The sequence below is a fragment of the Alligator mississippiensis genome, chromosome 14, assembly GCF_030867095.1.
Source record: "Alligator mississippiensis isolate rAllMis1 chromosome 14, rAllMis1, whole genome shotgun sequence".
NCBI lineage: Eukaryota > Metazoa > Chordata > Crocodylia > Alligatoridae > Alligator > Alligator mississippiensis.
In genome coordinates this window covers 9,741,559-9,757,554 of record NC_081837.1, presented here as the reverse complement: position 1 = coordinate 9,757,554, position 15,996 = coordinate 9,741,559, and the positions used below count along the sequence as shown (strand labels likewise).

Here is a 15,996-nt window from a genome sequence, read left to right as displayed (position 1 = left end):
ATCATTCTGTCTTGCAAGCCCTGCTCCGCGGGTCTAGTGCTGGCCCAGGAGTTTGTCCAACATGCAGAAAGCTTTGCTAGGATGATGATGCACCCTACAAACTATATTCCCTCTAGGGTAAGCAACAGCCAGCTCCAGTATTTCTAAAGGGACTAAATGTGAAGCCGTCATATGGGAACTGAACTGAGGACCCCCTGGATTAAAGGAAAAGTCCTTGTAGCTTGAGTGCAAGAGCCCATAGCAGGCCCCTGTTCTGCCTGGATTGGGCCCAGTGGAGGATGTGTGGAGTCATGTGCTGCTGCCAAAGAGAAGACGCTTGTCCAAAGCCTCCTGCCGTCCAGACCCCAGACTGTTCGGTCCATATCATGGCTACTACCTTTGCCAACCGCCAGGACTTCCAGATCTGAGCCCGTGAGCATCTAGAGCTGTAACTAGGAGCTGTAAGTGGCCCTCCTTCTCTTTGCACCAGATTGGAGCTGGATGCAGGTCACAATTGAGGCACACGTGTTCCCTCTTTACTAATTGTGAAATCCAACTTGAAGCCACGTGGGGTAATGCTGTCAGTCACAGCCTGGTTTCCCCATCTAGACTAGGACTCCTTTTGCTTGGGCCAAGTTTCAGTGTTTGGCAGGGTCCCCCCACTCCCTGTCCTTGGTGCCGAGTGCTTATTGAGATCCTAAAATGGAAAAAGCTTTGGCATTGTGATTAGAGCTTGGTACTCAAGAGGTGTGGGATTAATGTCATCCTGAAGCGGTTGCCTGTGGAGAGCAATCATCTCAAATGTAATGGGTGGGCAGCGACTGGTGATTTAAAAGCTACAGTTGCTTCTTATCAGCAATCGGTAGTGTCCTTGTAGGACGAAAATAACTTGTGAAGTTATGTGCTGCGTGCCCCAAATAGCAATGGGCAGTAGGAAAGTCGGGCTTCTAGCAGGTGACACGAATGCTGCCATTACCCTGGCCTAAAAATCAGTGCCTTTTAAGAAATAAGGTGGTACTTGTATCCTAGCCTCGCCTTAGACCATCTGGATGAGTCCAGGCAGTCCCCTCTGGATGGGAACAAATGAGAGGAAAAGCAAAAAGCCTTGTAGTGTCGTGAACCTGAGCTGCGAACATCTCCGCACTTCCGTAAGAGCTCCGGTGGGAGCTTTTGAACCAGATCAAGCCCAACCTTGGGCTTAATCTGCACACTCAAATCTTCCTGGCGCTGAAAGGTTTTTATGAAGGCACGGAAAAGGAGGGTCATGTTTCATCCCATTTGATCTTCTGGGACTCTCTGATCTTCTGGGTTCCAGCTTAGCTGGGGCTGCAGCTTGAATCCTAGTTAACACGGGGCTGTTTGTGCAACATTTCTGGCCTGGCTACAAACAGAAAGTACCAGAGGTCTCATCAGCACACCTGTTTGCATGTGAATTCCAGCTTAATCCTGTCAGCCCGAGAGGTCTGGATCATAACAAGCCTGTGCCCTGCCTTGACATCTCCCAGCTCAGCCCTTCAAATTGCTTTACCAGCATTAATGCATGTAGCCTTAATCCCTAATGGGGAGTTCTTCCTAGTAAATCTTATCATCAGGGATCCTGGTTTTCTCTGACTAAAAAAAAAATCACAAATTCTTTCATAACAAATTGTAAATTCTCTTATTAAACCCCCAAATCAGTGATTAAAATGAAATGCCAATATATACACATACATATGGGGGGGGGTGTATGTATGTATGTAGGGATATGTGTGTGTGTGTGTGTGTGTGTGTGTGTGTATCTGTATATATATATATATATATATATATATATATATATATATAATGTAGGTATCAATTGAACACAATATTTTATAGATATACTTACAATTTGAAAGCAGTTTGGAAGCCTACCAGTGCCTCAAGCATTATCATAAAATAAATTCTAAATACCTATACATTTTGGTATTTGATATTGGGTTTCTTACCATGGAAAATCAGAGCTCCCCCTGCCCCCTGCACTCGCAGAATTGCTGGTGCCCAATCTGTGCGTGGGGTGGGGGCGGATGCAGGCATAGGCTGCCCACGGTGGGTTCGGGCTCGGGCTCCCTGCCCTGCTGCCCTCCCGTGGGGCCTCGGACTCTGCCAGCCTGCAGAGAAAGTGGAAAATCCACGTGTTTCTCTGTAAAAATGAGAAATCTGCATTTTTTTCTCGGGTAAAAAGGGAAATCCACATTCTTCTCTGCTTTGCCATGGGAAATGGAAAACCTGGATCCCTGCTTATCATAGAGATGGGCTGGGACACAAAGTTTAGCTCAAAGTTTCCAATAAAGTTTGAGGGGCCTTAGAGCTGGGTTGGACACGTTTTGTTCCTGAGGTTCACACAAGTCTCTTTTCTGTGTACCAAGAGCTTGGGCAGCTTGTCTTCAGCCTGAAAGGCTTTACCCTTCACTCGGGGTATAGATAATAGAGTGGCTTCCACTGGTTTCATGGTACCTTGTATTTCCTTCATCCTCTGCTGTCACGTTCTGCTCTCCTCTCCCCTCCTCACCACTGCAGCTTTCAGAACAATATTGGAGATAATTTTTGGCACAACATCGTGACGTGGCTGCCACCTTTTCTGAAGTTTTTAACTTTTTAATTTTGTTTCTGACAAAATCTATTCAAAACAACCTAATGAACATTCAGAGACTGAGGCCTAGGCTGAGCCGGTACGTTGAGTTTCTGGACGGTGCCCAAGACCGAATCCATTATCTAAGTGGCCGTTGCATCATCAGAGCTTGTGCCAGGGTCACGTCCGAGTGAAGTGAATTAAGTGAGCACTGATTGCAACGAGCTGTGGATCCTGCTATTGTATTCAATTTACTCTGACACGCAGCATCTGAGGCTCACATTCAGCGCTTCCCCTTAACAGCAGCTGGAAAAAAGGGACTTTGAATCATTTTTGGTTAAAACACTAGGCTTGGGCTTAGGAGATCTGGTTTGAAGTCCCAGGCCTGCCACAAGCAGATGGCATTGCTTTGGGCAAGTTACTTAATCTGTCTGCGTAATGGTTCTGCATTGGGGGAAATGGCAATAAGGGAGAAGGCCAGAGAAGTATCTAACAGAGGAAACCGAGAACACGCTGTCCCATTGCACAGCCTTTGGATTTGATACGATTCCCCTGGGCAGAGGTGGAAGAGTTAGGTGGTTCTCCTGCCGGGGCTAGATTCTTCCCTGGAGGGTCCACTGTTTTGCCCACGTTGGCTTACAGTGACACAACCGGTGGGGTTTCCATCACAACTTCTGTCTTTCAAAATGGGAACTGCTGGATGCTGAGCAGTCTTGAAAAGTCTCGATGTTCTGCATCAGTTCTGGATCAAACCTCATCATGTAGCCACGTCTTTGCAATGTCTCATAACTGAATTGTGGGTACAAAGCCAAATTTCTTCAAAACTGGGACTCTTAAAAGGTAGAGGGGTCCAATCTATGCTGAACTGGGGCCCCGGCGCGTAGATTTTGGATAGGCTTAGCTGAAGAAGCTGCGGTCAGTCAGCCTTCCGGGATCGCTGCTGGATGGAGCAGCGGGACGTCGCTAGCACTGAGAGGCCAGAGTTACAAAAGCACTTGAACCTGCACGAACCGCGGCAGTTCAGAAATGCTGAGTGTGGCCTTGTTGGCATTGTGTTTAGCATTTTGTTGCAATTTTGTCCTGACAAAACACTGGCACACGAAAAACATTGATTAGAAAACCCAACTGTGTATTTAGCTATTAACAGACTGTCATCACCAGCTGCTGAGTGATTTATATCCAGAACAGGGCACTTTCCTTTGGTTTCTCTTTCATATGGTGTTTCCATGACAAAGTGCCTCTTTTTTGTTTTAATCACAAGGGAATAAGCGGCTCACAGACACAATGACAAATTGCACCAGCTAAAACCTGGGGGAGGTCCCGACGTCTTGAAATTAGTGGTGTTTTCCACTCGCCCATAGGTCTGTGGGATGCTGCATGAGGCATCAGCCAGACTATCGGGGGCTGTTTGTAAGGAATAGGATGTAGCCTGTTATTCCAGAGAGGTTTGGAGGCTGCCGTGTGCTTAGAGAACAGCCTGCAGAAGAGGCAGCAGGAAGCTTATTGGCACAAACCCCTTTTAGGATTCATCTCTGGTGGATGAAAAGGAGCTCCGGGGTCTGTAGCAACAGATGTGACCCGTGTCGTGGGGTTGTGCTCTAAGGGGGAGCTGGAAGAAAGTACGATTCCTAAGTAAATCCTGTCTATTTTGTAATGAAATTTAGACCCAAAGCAGCAGCGCCCACTGATTAGAAGAACACTTAAGCAGGTGCTTGCAAAGTCTGCATGACTTGCACTCCTGTCTGCGTGCCTTCCTGAACAGGCCTGTGGCCTAAGCATATGCTGATATGCTTTCCATAAAGAGGAGTGTAAATTCAAACCTGGATGTACAACTGCTCAGTGTCTTCTAAAGATTATTTGTCCAATTGCTTCTCCCCTGTTTCCAGCTCATCCTGACCTGGCCCTTCCTTTCACTCAGACTGCACTGTTACGGGAAGGATAAGCCGAGTTTGGAACTTGAACATGTCTTGGAATAAGCTTCCCCCTTTTCTGTGATTTGTGTCAAAGCTCAGTACCTTTTAGAGTGGATTGAATAGCAGAGCTAAGCACTCTGAGACGCATGCTAACACCTCCGCTCTGGCCATTATATACACAGCATTTGTCTTAAATTGTTACTCAGAAAAATAGATTGAGGTGTTATGCAGCATTTCCGTGTGTGCCTGCAGCCAATTTGTCAGGACCCATATTGCTCCTTGGTTAATTTAATATTTATAATATCCTTATCTGTCCCATCCCGTTCAGATGATTTCTGGGGCGAAGTGGTAAATTGTGTTCCATAAATTACACCGTATGAAATATGCAGCTCACAGCTATGTCGGAGTATTCAGATCATAGGAGTGGATGTGGAGTCAGTAGGAATTGGATGGCCCTGCTGGATAAGGCGTGACATCCTAGTAAGCATTCCTGCCCAGTTCGTTCTGATGCAGAAGAAAATATAAAACACTTGGTGGGAATTACCAGTGGCAGCCCTCAGAGCCTCAAAGGACAGTGTCTTCAGGGACGTGCTTCTCCTCTTAAATGTGTGCTGTTTCTTGGGTCACCATTTCATGACCAGAGACTTGAGAAGTGTTGTGAGACACCCCTTATAATGAGTGAGGTGACATAACCCCCCTACTCCAGGGGTTGGATGGCAGTGAACAGACTTCCACATGGAGCTTGGTGTGGTTAATGAAGCTCATGCCGTTTTCCCCTTTCGCCTGCTATCTGCAGCGGCTGGGATTAGTCTTGCCTCTTTCTTAATCTTTGTGTTAGCCTGTTCTCCAAACCGCACGTAAGGTGATGGCTCTGCTTAGAGAGGGTTGCTGGAAAGGTTAATAAGTGGCCAGGTAGATGGTACAGGCGTGGGGAGCGTGAGTGATACAGCGGTTCTGTGAATAGCTATACACAACCTGTCGACCGGCTGGGGGTTTCATGCTCTAGACCTATGCAGAAAGCTGTTGCATAAAAGATCGGTTTAGCCTTTATGAGCTGTTTTTAGGCGGAAGTTCAGCAGAAAGAGCGACCGTTTAGGAAACATCTCACTGCAGAGTTTCTGTCTTCCTGGAGGGTGAGCAGCCAGGAGAGGGGAATTGGGTACCTCTGCTTTGTGAGTCTAGCACTGGACCGAAATCTTCTCTACGCTGAATGCATGTAGAGTTGGCAGCAAGTGTCCGCGCCCTCCCCAAGGGACTGGCCCGGTTCTGTGTCACGTTTGAGCGCCCGCAGGGATGTTTCTTGGGGGTTTTATCTCGGGACACCCCAACCTCCTGTGTAGGAACAGGGCAGCGAGTGAGTTCTGGTTCTCTGGTGATGTGCATCAGGGTGCGTGCCCCGTGTGAAATGGCATTCCTACTTGTGCCCTGGCCAGCATGTCCTGGTTTCCAGGGTTGGTTTGGCCCATTTGAACGGTAGCACCATGTATGAGCCCTTCAGTTTGCATTTCCAGCCCCTCTCAGCCCTGAGAGCAAGGGGAGGCTTGGGTCCGAGGTGGTTCCTGGCTCAGGTTTTTGCAGGGTCCCAGCCCTTTGTATCTTTGGTGCTGGGGGTTTTTTCAGCATCAAAGCTTCCACTGGCTTTGGCTGCAGCATTTCTTTTCGAGTCCTTCCCCTAGCCCTTTCTTTTCCTCATTCAGCTGGGAGAACTTTGCAGGGTTTTCTCCTCCCCCTGGGGTGCGCGTCTGCTGCTCTCCGTACACTGGGAACAGTGACAGAAAGTCCCTTTTGCCCTCCTTTGGCTATAATGTTTTCACCAGCTAAGCATGTGCCTCTCTCTGTCCTCTGCACCTGCCTCCCAGCCACAGCTATTTGGAGAGGTTCCCAGAGCCAGGCAATGCAGCCTGCTTTGTATCTACAGGCACGCGCGGCAGCACAAAGCCAGAAAACGGGCTGCTGAGCATCCCCTGGCATTTCTGGGCTGTGGAGCCAGGGTAGAAACATGGATCAGGGCATGTGTGCTTGCTTGCTGCAGGGACTCCAGGTCACCTTGCCTGTCAGCACTCACCAGGCTGCTTGGGTTCAACACGCAGGGTCCAGATGCGTCCAGCGGCTCTTTCCTCTCTCCTTCATGTGACCCAGGGCCAGCCGTGACCCTTCACTCTACTGTAGCCTCAGGATGCTCTTCCTTAGGGCTCCCATCCTCTGGGTGCTCCTGGTTTGACAGAGGGTCAATGTTTACATTGATATTATTTTTACAGTACTTAGTGCCCTAACATGTGCCCCTGCTCATGACATTGCCATAGCACGACACACTATTGTCCTGGGACAACAGAAACAATGGGCATCAATAAACACACCCAATAAAGCTCTGCAGAAAAATATCTGAATTTTGATTTTTTCCTAAAATTTTTCCAAGAAAAAAAATCATACTGCAACATTCATTCAGTGCATACTCCCAGATTGGCTCTCTTGCACGAGGTCTGTTCCAGCGCTTGCCACCAATGTGTTTTGTGACATTGAGCAACCCACTTGATCTCTTGGTGTTTGGCCTTCTGCTAATTAACGTTAGCTGTCATGGGTGGGTTGTACAGGTTAACAAGTCAATGGGCAGAAAATACTTTGGAATTCTTGGATAAAAGATTTAATTGATTTGTAAAGATTAAAGATTTATAGTGACAACTGTAATAGAACAAAGAGCTATGATGATGTGAGCTACCGCAGAGTTTGGCTGAATCCTATAAGCTGTAGGGGAAAGATGCCCCCGAAGCAGTGTAGGAGCTGCTTTTCAGAGAGAGATGCTCTCATTCCCACAGGGCCTCCTTCAAGGAAGTCCTCTGTCCGGTGAGGCAGGGTGTCCGAGCAGATGAGCGCATGGAGCTACTCTAACTGGACAGTCTCTGCCTTGATGCTCCAGTCGGGTGTCGGAGCAGCCATCCTGCCACCTGTGGCGATGACTCGCTGACCCCAGTTTTCTATTTTTAATTTAAACGTCTTCTAAAAAATGTGATTGCTTGCAGCCTCCACATTTAATGGGCTTGAATGAAAGTGTGTATGCAAAGCCCAGCAGAACCACCAAGCCTAGGGATGGGGAAGACCCGTCAAGCATTGGGCCTGCCCTTCTGTCATTGCAGGGTTGTTCTCTCTGCCACTGATTCACCCCGATGCTTTGTCCTATATATCTTAAAATATTTCCATGGATCCTAGAGAGAGTCCGTCACTGACACAAGGGGGTCTCATCCTGAGGTTATGGGTAGGTTTCAGGGATGCTAATCCCAGGGCTCTTCCTAAAATACTGCATGCAAATCAAAGGGGGGTGTTGCGCCAATATTGCCTAACGTTATTTCATCTGATCAGCCCTCACACTGAGGAGTTTGGGGTTCCTGCTTCTCTTAAGGACTTCCTAATGCTGAAGGTTTGAGTCTACACCTAAGGCTGCCCCAGGTGCGAGCAGGTTTCCGACCGTGTAGTCTGGGAGTCCTGATGTGGCTGGGTGTGACGCTGGCCGTGTCATGCTACGGCAATTGTGTGCCATTGGCAATGGAAATTGGTGGACCTTCACCCCACCTGCCGTATGGGCTGGTAGGGTTGGGGAGACCCTTGAAATGAAACCTGCAGAGATGCGCTAATGCCACTGGCATCCTGACTCATCCTTCGGTTTCTGGTGGCATCGGGAACAATTAGGGAAACAAAATGGGATGGCGGGTGTGCTGTTCTTTAGGGAGCGCCGACGACAGGAGAAGCATGGCAGGAGACTCAAAAATAAGCATGGTCCTCGTCTCAGAGGGCATCTGTTCAGACTCTGCACAGATAAACCAATCTAGGAAACCCAATTCAGTCAAGAGACAGCTTCCACGACCTCTCAGGTGCTGCTGTGTGGGGAGGCTATTTGGAGTGGGATTCGCACAGTAAGAATCACATCCACAAAGCAGGTGTCCCATGCAGGGTTGAGGGCTTTAGCACCACTGATGTGGTCACGTGGCTCTATGAGCGTGCGTGCACAATTTTAATGACCTAGAATTGGCCGTCATGTCTTGAGTAGCTTCACTGTACTGCAAACCACCTCATCTGTCCTCATTATCGATCCCCCGGGCTGTATTGGTATAAACAACCCACCTGACCTCCTTCCCTTTGCCTTTCCAGGAGGGAGACTCGCTGGGGGCCATGGAAAAGCTCTGCAGACAGCTGACCTACCACCTCAGTCCACATTCGCAGTGGAGACGCCAGGGCATCATGAAGAGGAAGCCTCAGTCCTGGTGAGTCAGCTGCCGAAGGCTGCCAGCTGCCTGCGCGCACCATTTGTTTGTCCCCTGCTCTGTGCTGTCGGGGTCATAGAGGGGTTGGATGGGAAGGAGGTTGTTCCTGCTGCAGAGATCTGAGTCTACAGGTACGTGGCTGTGAACCAGCCACTGTGGGCCTGGCATCATTCATCGCAGTCAAATGTTGGCTCATCTCGGCTGTGTTTCCAGCATTTGGCAACACTGCTTTGCCGGTCAGCTGGGCCCCAGGGTGGGTTCAATTTAAATCACAGTTTAAATCACTGGTCAGGAAGCCTCAATTTAATCACTGTTTTCTACAAAAAGTGCATTCTTGTTGTTGGATATAACCTGTGTTCAAGGCTACGAAAATAGGCTTCAGGGTAGCCAGCATACCTTCTACATTTCTCTTTAGCTCGATGGTGAGCACTTTGGCTATGACAATTCCATCTGTTTTGGCACAATTTTGTTAACAAATTGTCATCAGCTTAGGCCAGTTCTCAGTATATCACTCAAAGTAGTCCACTACTGAGTGCCATTGATCGTCCTGTGGGAAAGTCAGTTTGGTTCCTCCTGCTTTCTTCAGAGCAGCGGCTGCTGCAAAGTGGTTGTTACAGAAGTATTTTGCAATTTCAACAAAATTCTGCGCAAAATGTTTCTCTTTTGTTTCTACGGCTCCTCCTTCCTTGTGTTTGTCTCCAGACACCTCCTCCTTGCCCAGATCTACTCCACCCCAACAATGCTCTATTCATTAAACTTCTTGAAACTTTGCACTTTTAGAGAGAGGTAAGGGCTTGACTCTGGGTACATGTAACTTGCAGAGACAATAGGGCTGATGGGCAGATAATGAGGTGTATTATCTCTCATCTCCATATACTGCTGTTAACAAGGATGTTATCTCTGGGAACACGAATCCACAGCTTGAGAACTGAAACTAAGCATCGTAGAGATGCTTAATGGGATCTTAGACTGACCACTGAGTCCCATTGGGTAGAGTAGTTTTCTTTCATCTTTACTAATCTATAGAGGATCCCTATACGACTGGGTCCCAAATATACTACATGGCCTGTTGTGACCTATTTATAAAACTTTCCTAAAATGTTAAATGAATATATTGTCTCCAGTAGTATGTAATTAGAAGTTATAATCCTTATTCCACGATGATATCTTTGAGCTTTAACATATCTTAAATTAAAGCTATCTTTATATAGGTTTATTTTTTAAAATAAAGCATCTTAACAAAAAATTTTTTTTAAATTAACATCTGATTTAAATAAAAAAATTGGATTTTTAATTTTTTTTAATTAATTTTTATGCACCCTGCAACAGACACAGGGGTTTCACTTCATATGCACAAGGGCTCCTGTACTACTGAGTAGCTCTTACATGTTATAAACATCATAGCTGAGTGCCTATAGCTATTGGACTGAGCTGGGGGTTGCAGGACATCTTCCTTGCCAGTGGGCATGACCCTGCTGTAGAGTATAGAGTGTGCAAATGCCAAGTAAGGGGGAGAGGGAGCTTGTGATAGCCCGATCCTGAATTAAGGAGAGGGCTGGCCATCAGGTTGCTCTTGCCTAGTAATAGTGAAGAGCATGGGCAACAAGGGCTTTTTTAACATGATGAGGCTTATGCTTATGTACCAGGATCATGTGTGTATCAGCAAACAAGTTGAGGTACCAACCACAGTCTAGCTGCATCAAGACAGAGAAGCAGGGTACAGTAGCCTGGAGCAGAGTCTCTATCTCTTTATTGCCCCTGAAGAAGTTTGCTTGGGTATCTGGGCCTGGCACTGCCCCGAGCTGCGCAGGTGGAGAGCCCTCAGCATGGCAGACTGCCCACCATTTACCAGACGTGGCAGAAAGGCTGGGAGCAGCTCTGCACCAGCCTTTCTCAGAGCACTTGCTGCCTTGCCAAACTGCTTTTCATACCTTGTTTTACATGTGCCACGACCTGGAAGTAGGGCTTAACTGCAGATGTGAAGATGGGCACTGGTCTTTGCAATGCTAGGTCAATCTTGCAGCATGAAATGGCTGTGTCGCACATTCACTTGCAACAATTGGGACTCGTTGGCCTGTTGTACTGCATTAAAGTTCATTTGTGTTGGGAGAGAGCCCTGGTCTGAAAGGGAACAACTTCATCATGCCAGGAGAGCACTTCATACAAGCTCAGCTTTTGAACATGCATCTGCTTGCGTTTTAACTGAACTTAGCAAGTGTTAAATTGAACATGTAACGCTACAAGCTGTGTAGCAGTTGTGTTTGGGGCTATCGTTGCTTTTTTGGTTTATTTTTTTAGCAGGAAGGCCTGTTGGCTTGGGATTTTTGACTGGCTTAAGGACCTAACCGCGAATGGGAGTGCAGTTGAAGCTGAGTATATACTTACCACCTTGAGACTCTTCTTGATTAAGTCAATGTTACTTCCTTAAGACTGGTTGCTCGGATTAAGTCAATGTTTGTGAAACAGGTCCCTTTCTGAAATCCTTTGCCTTCTCTCCATGTGCTGAATGTCAGGGAAGGCTGCACAAAAAGTCCACAGATGGGTAGATCCTCAGCTGAGAAACCGAGCCCATTATGTTCCCCATCAAAATGAACAGTCCAACATGCAGTTGGATAATCAGCGACAACAGCACTAATGAATTGGTACAGGAGAGGCTTGCTAATTAGGCATTTACTATGGAATGAGCACAGCAGTTGCTTTGTTGACACAGGTCTCAGCTTCGTGGGTATTTTGCACATGGGGAATTGTGGGCTAAAACTGGCAATGGAGAAGGGAAGGAAAACACGTAATTAAAAGCAACCATCTTAAAGAGAAAATAAAAGAGCATCCCAGGTCCTTCAGCCCGCACTGTTGCTGTGTGTGTGTCCGCTCCAGAGCCCAGAAGCGCATGGCTAAAGCAGCATGGTCAGAAACCGGAAAGGTCAGCTGTCCAACTAGCGCTGATGTGGAGCCTCCAGTAAGGTCAGTTTTGCTGCGCTTGCCGTCCCAAGGCCATTGAAGGTTGGTTGGTTGCTGGTTCCTCCGCTGTTGTTGCAAGTTAAGTTGTTTCTTAACTAAATTAGAAGCCCGGCATGTCACTGAATTGGTCAGCACGAAGGTCTGGTTCAGTTAATCTGTTGCTAGAGTACCCCAGGATGGCACTGGCTTGAACATGTAAGTGGTACTTGGGGGTGTTACTGAGGGGTGTCTGCCCTGGAGGTAAATGGACCTCACAATTTTATCCGTATCGACATGAGTGCAAGCTGCATGATTTAACGGTTATATGTGCACATTCCTAAGTGTGGCAGAACGATTTAACTTCAAGCCCTGTTTCACTCAGGGTTAAATCACGATTTCAGGCACGTGTACTGCTGTAAAAGCAGGCAGGCATAACAGTTGCATCGTAATGGCTGATTTAGGCTCCTGAGCGGGAACTCCTCCTCCCCTTTTAAAGTTGGGTCTGGGAACTCCTGTAGTTGTTGGAGTATTGTACAGGAGCTTGCTGCCCAGGTGGTTTGGGCACTAGAGCAGATGCTGGTCATGGACAGGAGCAGTACCATGTGGAAAGGACAGGGTGCTGGGAGGAAGGCGCAAGGATTTTCCTGATTTGAGCCTGGTGTGCTAAGTGGGCAGAGGACCTGGTAAGTGAAGTTTTTCCTCCGCTAGAGCCACTGGCTAGCCGTTGAACCTCCAAATATGAACTCCTGGGATTCCTTACAGGGTGCTACACTGGTTTAGAGACAGGTTGTGTATGCACAGGTTGTTAATTTATTGCCGGCGCCATCCCATGATGTATTCAGGCCACTTGGTTTCAATAGTGCTGCGTGCTTTGCAGGGGCAACGACGGCGCTGCATTTCCGAGGTCCTACTGCCCCTATTCCCTAGACTCCAGGGTTTCTTGCTAATGCTGTGAAGAGAGCGGTAGCAATGCCTCAGACTGACAGACGGCGTTACCTGAACTTCTGCACAGCTATCACTCGGGTGTTGTCAAGCCTGTTTGTTTTGCATCCATTGCATGGAGGGGGCTCTTGCTCAGTGACCAGCTCTGCTCGTTGCATACAAGAGCAGGGTGGACACCCACCCCAGCTGTATGCTGTAGGTCGCACCCAGGGGTGTTCTCAGTGTGTGGGCCTAGGATAGGAAGTGGAGAGCTCGGTTCTTGGTTTACCCTAATTTCTCCCCCTAATTAGACTAGGAAGCAGCCACCTCTTGTTATCCCATTAGGGCGTACTGTAATTAAAATTATTCTGTGGCAGCACGGAGCTCTTCAGAGCCGAAGAGACCGACGAAACCCTCTGAAACAGGCATTTACTGAGCTGGTTTTGTGCCTCTCTCTGTCTTTAATTTACTAGTCCCCTGTCTTCAATTATCGTGTGTGCATTGTGTGTGTGCATGCCTGAGAACTAGCAGGCTTCATCTCCCAACCCTGTCATAATGTTTTACTTTCTCTTTTGGAAGAGGAAAGAAATAGCTGAGAGTTTTGACTGTCTTAATGGCTCAGAGTCATAAAAAGTCAAGCTATGACCACATGATAGCAACCCTGAGGCTGTGATGGCTGTAAGCATTGGACTTTATTGGGCATGCAGTTGTTAGCTTGTTCTGGGATTTTTTCTTTAAATGCATGTTGATGTATCTGATCGTAGTTCCGTTTTAGGGCGTGATTCAGGAAAGCACTCGGGCAAATACATAAATCCATCCTTATTCAGCAGTTCCAGTCTCTTGGCTTGCAGTGGGATTTAAGAATAGACTTGAAGCTAAGCAGTTGTCAAAAATGCTTCGCTGGATAAGGAATAGTTTCCCTGAGTGAGGTCCCTTCAGACTGAATCAATTATGTCCCACGAAGAAGGCCAGAAACTGTGCATAAGTCTGAAAAACAAAATATATTGTCTCCCATTGACTTCCAGGAGCTAGATGTGCAGCATATTGAAACCTGTCTTAGGTAAAGGGCTGCGATGATCACGACTAATAGTAAATGGCAAGGAAAATCCATTAAGCTATTATGAGAATGAATTCCTAAATGATTAAAAGAAAGTCTTCTTTTGTCCTATCTCTGTTTCTGATATTTCCACTACTCTTGCATCTAAATGCCCGGAAAATGTCAATAAGTAACATTTGATCTGAAGGCCTGTGATCTCTGGCCCTCTCCATGAATCATGTTGTTAGTGAGTGCTTATGATAGGATTTTGATTGCGTGCACATGTGCGTGAGTCTGTGTTGGATGGTCCCTGGTCAGTGCCTCCCACAGAGTATGGCCAGCATGGTTTTGGATGTTGCTGCAGAAGATCAAATTTGCCCCTTATTTTTGCATGCCTTTCAGTTACAAAGAGGAGTATCAAAGGAACTTGGCCTGTATCTGCTTTTCTTACTTATGTAGCCCTCTTCTAACTCGCCTCGTCCCCTTGCCTTTCACTTAAGAGACTGGAAGGAATTTGGAAAATTGGTATAAAACAGGTGAGTTATTGGTACAGACAAAGCCCTGATTCAGCAAAGCCTTCCACCTCCAAAGTGCAAAACCCACTGCTGTCTCAGCTGTGTCTTGTCCTAGCAAATATGACAAATCTATGCTTGCAGAAAGCCCTCTGAGGGAGGCAGGCTCTTTAAAGTGTCACAGAAAATGCAATCTGAAAGGTGCCATTTTTGTGTCTTGGTGACTGTACCAAAGTAGCCAGCGAACATCTTTTGCTTACACGCAGTTCTCAGAGCTGCAGCCCGGATAGAGGCACGAACCAGCGTCTTTCCTGCTGTCCTAAGTATCCTGCCGGGCCTGTGCTTTGAGCTGGCAACTTACTGCCTGGCTGGGCCGGGGCTTGCTCCATGGAGGCAGTCAGAGCTGCAAAAGGGCTATCTGCCCTGCACTGCTAATATGCCCCAGGGGGTGCGAGGGGCTGGGATGCTTCAAGGTGCTATGGTCTGCGCTGTGGTACAGCTGCTGGAGTCCGCCGGTTTAGGTGCCCAGGGGTGCTATTCCCAGGAGCATTGGTTCAACTGGACTAACACAAGTTTGGCCAAAGTCTGGTGGTTGCATTTCCTCCCAGGTAGTTTGACTGTCAGCAAACTTCACAACACGGCACAGACCTATCTGCGCTGTGGGAAGTCCCTTCTACAGGGGCAGAGATGAAGCGAAGTAGAAATGGGGCCTGGGCCAGCGGTGGTGATTCAGGAGTGACCAGCGCTTTGTCAGCCCTCTATCCTGGCCAGCTTGCAGCTCCCCATCAGTCTGATGCAGAATTGTCCTTGGCTCTCGTGTCGTACTGCTGCACACCGTGAAACAGCGGGATATTTTACTGCTGAGTGAAGGGATCCAGACAGGTTTGCCCACACTTACTTGCTCCTAAGGGCATCGTGATGCTTAATTATTTAATATTCCTAGGCAGGCGGTAATGCTGTCTGTGATGCTTAGCTGTCGAGCCTTTCATTATTAAAACTATAAAGCACTGGTGAGTGGAGTTCTCTCTCCCCCTCATTAGGTGTCCTGATGACTCTCCAGTGTTAAATTTATGTTAAATTTATGGAATCTGTTTCTTTTCTGCTGCCTCTTTGCAGTCTACCAGGTCTCCACTTTTCTGCATGCTGCCAGCATCTGAATTGCTGCATCTGCTGTACAGGTGGAGCCAGGAAAGCATTGGTTTGTCAGTAAGCAAATGTAATCATCCTCAATTGGATGGGATAGGTGGGCAGGCAACAGTGCTGTGAGAGGGAAGCTGTGACTTGGGTACAGATCCCTCTATTCTCTATAGAGCCACATCACACAAAGGGTTCTTAACTATATACAGAATTTATTTAACATATAAAGAATTATATACAGCTATATACATATGTAGGAGCCTATTGCTTTGGGGGATACATATATATATATATATCCCCCAAAGCAATAGGCTGCAGACAAGTCCTGCTGAAAGGGTGTGGGCAGGGGGCTGAGGTCCTGCAGGACCCCTGCAAGATGATGGTCTTTTTAGCTGTTTGTCATCAGCTCTCTCTTACGTGATGAAGGTGATTTGTCATCGATGAAGCCAAAATCACATTGAGATTTGGTCATCTGGCCGTGTCTCCATCCAACAGGACCTGAAGCCCGTGTGACGGTGAGCTCTCTCATTACTCTGGACCGGTAATTGGCTCTTTGAGTCTTTTAAGAAGAAAACCCAATGTTTGAGGAAAGCCAGCTTTAGCTAGCAGGAACAGCACTAGTTACTGTGTTGTTCAGACCAGGGGGTTTCTGTTATTTTACCCATTTGCCTGTGGATTGTTTTTCTGTCATGGCCTGGCACTCTGAAATGAGAATGAGTAT

The 15,996-nt window shown here is 47.4% G+C and overlaps 1 protein-coding gene across 1 annotated transcript in view; it reads left to right on the top strand.

Annotated features, from left to right (window-relative positions):
• LRRC75A (leucine rich repeat containing 75A) overlaps window positions 1–15,996 on the top strand; it is a 161,081-nt gene that overhangs the window by 88,400 nt on the left and 56,685 nt on the right. The window contains exon 3 of the mRNA XM_014608005.3: window positions 8,620–8,732. Coding sequence (XP_014463491.1) covers window positions 8,620–8,732 — 113 coding nt within the window. The remainder of the gene's footprint in view (window positions 1–8,619; window positions 8,733–15,996) is intronic.